Source organism: Egretta garzetta, unplaced genomic scaffold (genome assembly GCF_000687185.1).
Source record: "Egretta garzetta isolate BGI_Z169 unplaced genomic scaffold, ASM68718v1 scaffold172, whole genome shotgun sequence".
NCBI lineage: Eukaryota > Metazoa > Chordata > Aves > Pelecaniformes > Ardeidae > Egretta > Egretta garzetta.
The window spans coordinates 3877237-3883734 of record NW_009258951.1 but is presented as its reverse complement, the minus strand read 5'-3'; the positions used below and the strand labels follow the sequence as shown (position 1 = coordinate 3883734).

At 42.9% G+C, this 6498-nt stretch overlaps 1 protein-coding gene across 1 annotated transcript in view; it reads right to left on the bottom strand.

Annotated features, from left to right (window-relative positions):
* The window catches only part of GFM1 (G elongation factor mitochondrial 1), a 24222-nt gene extending 17724 nt beyond the window's left edge, over positions 1–6498 (bottom strand). The window contains exons 1-5 of the mRNA XM_035890000.1: positions 6326–6498; positions 5479–5611; positions 5060–5264; positions 4211–4327; positions 3482–3632 (exon numbers count right to left, since the gene is read on the bottom strand). Coding sequence (XP_035745893.1) covers positions 3482–3632; positions 4211–4327; positions 5060–5264; positions 5479–5611; positions 6326–6334 — 615 coding nt within the window. The 5' untranslated portion in view covers positions 6335–6498. The remainder of the gene's footprint in view (positions 1–3481; positions 3633–4210; positions 4328–5059; positions 5265–5478; positions 5612–6325) is intronic.

Here is a 6498-nt window from a genome sequence, read left to right as displayed (position 1 = left end):
CCAACTGAAAGCAGCTCCTGTCTTCTCTGGTAAGCTAAAAGAAATTAATTCTCCTTGATAACCAAGATAGTTAACCACATCATCTAATCTGGGAGCTATTTAGAGTACAGACAGTTGAGAAAAACATGCTCTGGCAACAGGACAATAGAATGTAATTTTTTAAAAAAAGCCCAACAGCCCCCCTGCCGCCAAATACCAACACATTAAGACCCACACACTGGGCATAACCTGATATTTCAGGTAGACCATGATGTTGACTGTGTTTGGCAAGAGTTCTCTTCCCATTGTTTATCATATTTACAACCCCCGTTAAAACTTTTCATACAGTGTTTCTCATTTGCAAATTTGGCTCTTCATCTCCTTCCAAGCTCATCTCCAGCCCTTCAAAATTAACAGACAGAACAGTGGGTTCCTTAAATTTGTCGATGTAATGACTTCACAAAAACAATACAAGGAAAAAAAAAAATCCTACATCAGCAATACTGCTCATCTAGCCCATGTCTGTTCTTATATACCAGAGCGCTGGAAATACAGCTGTGCTGATGCCCGGTGTTTTTATTCAGCCACATGTTTTCAAATGAAGCAACATGACTGCAATTTATCCTTATTAACAATTATCTTGGGGAATAATTTTATTTTCACATAAAGACTATTCTCACTGAGTGCCCCACTGAGTATCTGATGCACATTGGTTCCTCAAGTATAGCATTATGGATAGCAGCAAATTAGGTGATGTTTAAGCAGCTGATCTTCAGCAAACATCATATGCTACAACTGTGGCACCCAGGAGTGATACTTAGCATCACTTCCACAAAAAGGTATTTTCAGTGGAAACTTGGCTGCTGGCCACTGAAAGAAAATCCATCTTCAGGGACATATTAGTACAAATTAACCTGCTTCTGCAATAGTATAACCATTAGAGCTGTAATTAATTGGCTTTCAGAAATGGGAAGCAGAGGCATGCTGAATAGCCAAATTTATCTTGGTAACAGATTTCCCTCCCAGCAGGAGCTATCAAAACCAGCTTCCTGCTAAAAAACTCTCACCTCTTACAGCAATACAGTGTATTTGCATCAGTACCATTCCCTCTGCCAGGTGACAGACAGATCCTTATAGTTCTCTAAAACTGCTATTATGTTTTTGTCTTTATCAAAGCGAGAAGGGCTGCTTTGTAACAGGAATAGCTCAGGCTTCATAGAATAATATTTAATTACTGGAATAAATAAATTCAAGAGATACATACATTCGCTTGGTACTTTCAAAAAAAAAAAAAAAAAACAAAACACCAAAACACCTACTTGTGCTTTTGTCTCAAGCCAAGTTGGGATATACAGATTCCTGTGTACTCTTCCTAGAGACATTAATCACCAGTAGATCACCCATACAGCCAAAACAATTTAAAAAAAAAAAAAAAAAACCAAAACAAACCACCTCCAAACTCAAGGTCTGTAGCAAAGTTAAAAGCAATCAAAATTTAGGGGTCAGGAAGATTCAAATAAACAAACCTTAAGAGGACTTGCAACATGCATCAGCTTTGAGGGACTGCCAGTCCTCTAGATCCCAACAGATGGAGTGAGCAACTTCCAGGAAAGCAAGCCCTGCAAACCTTAACGGGGAAAGGACTATGGCACAGAGGCAACCAGGCACTGCTAACGGGCCAAATACTCAGATGGAAGAGGACTTAAATATCAAAGCTATGTTTAAAGTAGCAACCTGACCTAGCAGGCTCCCCCCGGAGAAACAGCTCCTGCTTATAACATTTATGTCTCAATTCAGCTTGTCGTATTCAGCTACCAACTGAAGCGCCCAGCTGCAGGCAACAAAAAGCAGAAAGCGGTAGCAAGTGCCATGTCAGGCAGGCTCCAGGCCCCAGGGAGACTCCATGCAACACCACTACTCAAAGACAAGCTGTTGTAGCTCCAACAGCAGCTCTCACAAAACACAGCCTGCCTGCAAGGCTTCTCCCGCTGTAACGGGCTTTTCAGACCTCACTTTTTTTTATTTAAACACATTAGGCAACTGGTTTCCTGTAGCAGTTTCAATGTTTGACTAATTAATAGCTGTTAACAGCAGGCACTAGAAGGTAACTACTCAAGTTAACTTCCAACGCTAGCAAGAGGTGGTGGCAAACAGCAAGACCGATCACACAAATCCTTGCACCGAGCATGCTTTTAAGGACAAAACCCAACCACGCTGAGATCAGGCCTGCAAACCATACAACCCTCAGCGTGGTTCCCTTACGCTACCGTCTGCCAGGACACAAAGCCCAGCAGACTGCTGTGTGTCAACAGCTACACGTCGTCGTCTTGAGTTACGCACCTACCCCATGGGGCTGTGCGGTAAATGCAAACCAGCTTAGCACTTCTTCTCTAAGGGCAAGTGTCCTCGGATCACCTTTACACTCACGGCACAGCAGCAGCAGGTCCACGTGCAGCACAGGCCCTCTCAAGCTCACGCCAGGACAGCCAAGCTTTTGCACCTGTCCCAACTAAAGCTAACACCACAGTAACTCAAGAGGCACCATTAGTCAACTACAAACCTCAAAGAAGGGACTGCCATCCCACGTAACAATCTGCTATGGTACGTGTAGGTTGCCAGGGCTGACAGAAGACAGTCTAAAAGAAGGAATACACATCAGTCTGCCGTCCAGCCTCCACAGAACCGCACAAGCGGATCTCATCCCGGAGTGAACAGTGGCAGGACTTGCATAAAGACTGTACAACTGCAGCTGATCTTCCTAGGCTTCCCTACCACCTTTCATTATGTGCACATGTGCTTGAAGAAACAGTGATACCAAACTGCCACGAGAACAAGTAATTTTCAGTCTATAGCCACACGATTACTTCTGTCAGCATCCTTTTATGTTGGCATGTTTGCCACTGGATATCTGAAGTACTTCATAAAGTAAATCATGTATCAATTTTTTCCCCTCTTTCAAGAAATGCAATTCTCTTTTTTTTTTTTTTTAAACTGTATTTTGACCTGGATTCTTTTCCCTTGGAGTCCCCAGGTCAAGTCATTCCAGTTGCCTTCTAGTGTACTGCTCTTTTCACTTCAGATGTAATCAGTGCAAATACAAAACAAGGCAGGATTTCCTAGGCACAAAGACAACTTACAGCATCTCAACAAGTGACTGGCTGCGGGACATGAATTAAGTCATAGCCATCAAGCTGTAACACGGCAAGGCAACAGAATGACAAAAATTATTAGATGTACCCTTGAGCCATTTGCTGGTCCCTAAAGGGCACATGCAAGCTCAGACTTTCCAATGCAAATCAAAAAACAAATCTGGAACGAGCCCTCAACAGGGAGTGAAGCAGGAGTCCACCTGTGGGAGGCGACACTCATACCAGAGAACTCAAGCAAACAAAATTTCTTCCAAACTTCAAGAAATTTTTATTGGGGGATGGGGGGCGGGGGGATAGGGACACAAAAGAGCGAGATAACAGTGCTATAGAAAGAACCACCACAGTAAAGTTACCTTTAACTCAGCAGCTGTAGGAATCTTTTCTGCCAAAAACAGCTCCCCAAGCTGATCATCTGAGTTAGCAACGCATTCGATCAACTCCCGACGTCTCTCTGCAACTTCAGCTCTAAACTCAGCTGGAATTTCATCATACCGGAGAGTCTGGCTACACACACATAAAGAGCATAACCACTCTAAAGGAAAACCACATGAATCAACTTTTCAAACCCTAATCATTGTGATGACCAGCCTGACGAAGAACAATTCACTGTTGGCGTGGATATTGAAAAAAAAAAAAAGTCACATAAGAATATCAACATGTTATCTTTGATACTTTAGCAGGAGAAGGGCTTCTTCCCACTCATGGTAGGAGTTTGCAAGGATGCAGGATAACCTGTTCAACAACCCACATCATATCTTCATCCCAGTAAGCTCACGCCAAACGTATGCTATCAGTTCCCGTTATGAAGCAAGTCTCCTATTTCTCAGGGTGGCAAGCATGGCTGCCACCCCTTCACACTACTGCAGTTAGCAGCAATTCATGCTGCAGCTACCCACCCCTAAACCTGTCCCTGCAGAATCATTTTGCTCTAACTTGGAGAGCTGAAGCATGATACCTCAGCCCTAGCACAAGCCACATCCCTAACTTTCCAAATAGCAGGCTTTTTCATCTCTGAAGGGAAACTGTACCTCCTCACACAAAGGCTAGCTCCAGCTAAGAAATACGCAAGTTTCAAAACTTACCCAAGTGCACCATCAAAATATATAGCTTTTTCTTCAATAAGATCTATAACTCCTTTAAAGTTTCCCTCCAGCCCAATTGGAATCTGAACAAAAGCTGCATTGTGTTTTAACTTGGATCTGAAAAAAGTGAGAAAACACAAATTAGTTCAAGAAAAAGGTTGTTTCTAGATATGTACTCCAGATGGTCTTTGAACAACACCCCACTCCTACCAAGTCACTATCTTTTGTTCTTCGGACAGTGTCAAAAATCTACCAATACTGGCAAAAAACGCCTAGCTGCATTTTAATCTGAACAACTGCCAGCCCTCTGCATCCCAACAGATACAGTAAGCAACTTCCATGGGAAAGGCGGCAGTGCAAACTGGTTTCAGATTAATTACTTGATTATGGGAGGTGCTTCTCCCTCAATGCATGTTAATGCATGTATTTCACAGATCAAATTAGGCACAGAAAGCCTGCAGGTAAGGAGCAAGCAGGACTTCTGGTATACAAACTGGAAACTGTCCAACCCTACGTCATCTCCCTGCTCTAAGCTACAGCACATTTGCTACCAGGATCTAGGAAAAATTAAAAGGCTGTTTTCAAAGTGGTTCCAAATATAGTTCTATCAACAAAATAAATATCAAAACCCAACTCTCAGGCACTGCAAGCCTGGGCTGACACTACTATTTGTTTTTCTTGAGAAAATGGAGACTTGTTATAGGCCAGATTAAGATTTAACCTCAAGTCAGGTATTACCCTCCAAACTGCAACTACAGACCCCACGAGAGAATCCTTTTCAATATTCTTAGTGTTAACCTGCTACGTGAATAGTCTGGAATTTCACAAGTAATTTTAAATGATAAATACCTCAATTGTTGTACTGCTCTGGCTGGACTAGAGCCCTGTCTGTCCAGTTTATTGATGAATGTTAAAAATGGCACACTGTAACGTTTCATTTGCCTGTTCACAGTTATTGTCTGGCACTGAACTCCTCCAACAGCACAGAGAACCAGAATAGCTCCATCAAGAACTCTCAAAGATCTCTCCACTTCAATTGTGAAATCCACATGTCCTGAATAACAAAACCCCCCGGTTAGTCATAGATGATAAAAGGTAATGAGAAACTGTTTTCTCACACATGCAGAAAAGAGCAACAGAATTGTCTCCAGCTATACAGAAAGAGTCACATTAGCTCAGCTTGACTGACTAATGAACACAACGATGGCACCGAGCTCTTTGCATACAGGAAGGAACAGCAATCTTAACACATTCGGAACTGCCATTACCTGGTGTGTCTATGATGTTGATGTTGGTGTCCTTCCACATGGTGTATGTTGCTGCAGACTGAATTGTGATTCCACGCTGTCGCTCTAGCTCCATTGAATCCATGACAGCTCCAACTCCATCCTTACCTTTCACCTTGCGAAAAAAGAAAAAAAAAAAAGGAAAAAAAAAATTTAGTGCAAGAGAGTTTACTAAGAATTTTGCATGTGCAAAGCAATGCCTTATATACTGAGCGTCATCTTTCATGCAACGAAGAAATGCAGACATGGCAAAATCACTCAGAATGCTTGAACTACAAACAAGTTTGATATTTTTTTTTTGCAGCTTCATCTGCAACTTTAATGTATTTTGCTCTGCTGAGGATCATTCCTGAAAAAAATTATCAGAAAACTGTGGGAAGTTACACTTCACTGTGAATTTAACAAGATAACATACCTGAAGCTAAAAATTGCATCGCTACGTTCTCTGTTTCTCCCGGCCATCTTTGACTACATCAGAAGAAAGATATCTCTTCCACTGTGTATTTACCATGGAGATGGTAAGGGAGAAGAAAGTTTTGAAACAAGATTTGAAGTGTTGTGAAAGAGGACGAACACTGGAGTAAAGGAGGGATTACTTTCTGTCCCCTTGCCCTCCACTTATTTTTAAAGGGGTATTGGGGAAACCAGCAGATTTTTGGGATTCCTTCTCCAGCTTGGCCAGAAGAGTCTCACTAGGCCCTCCAAGCGTAGCTCCCTCACCCCACGCACTGCACTCTGCGGATGAACAAGTCACCACAAGGTCGCAATGGCACCCAGCACGCTCAGCCCACGACGAGCGGCTCTACTCTACCCTCCTCTGAAAACCAACCTCGTGCATTTGCGCTATCCTGCCCGTATAGAAGAGGATTCGCTCCGTTAACGTCGTCTTCCCCGAGTCGATGTGGGCCGAGATCCCGATGTTGCGGATCCTCTCATTGGGAAGGACTCCTGAAGAACAGTGCCTGCAGGAGTTCAGGAGAAACTGGAAGGCAAGAGAAGACC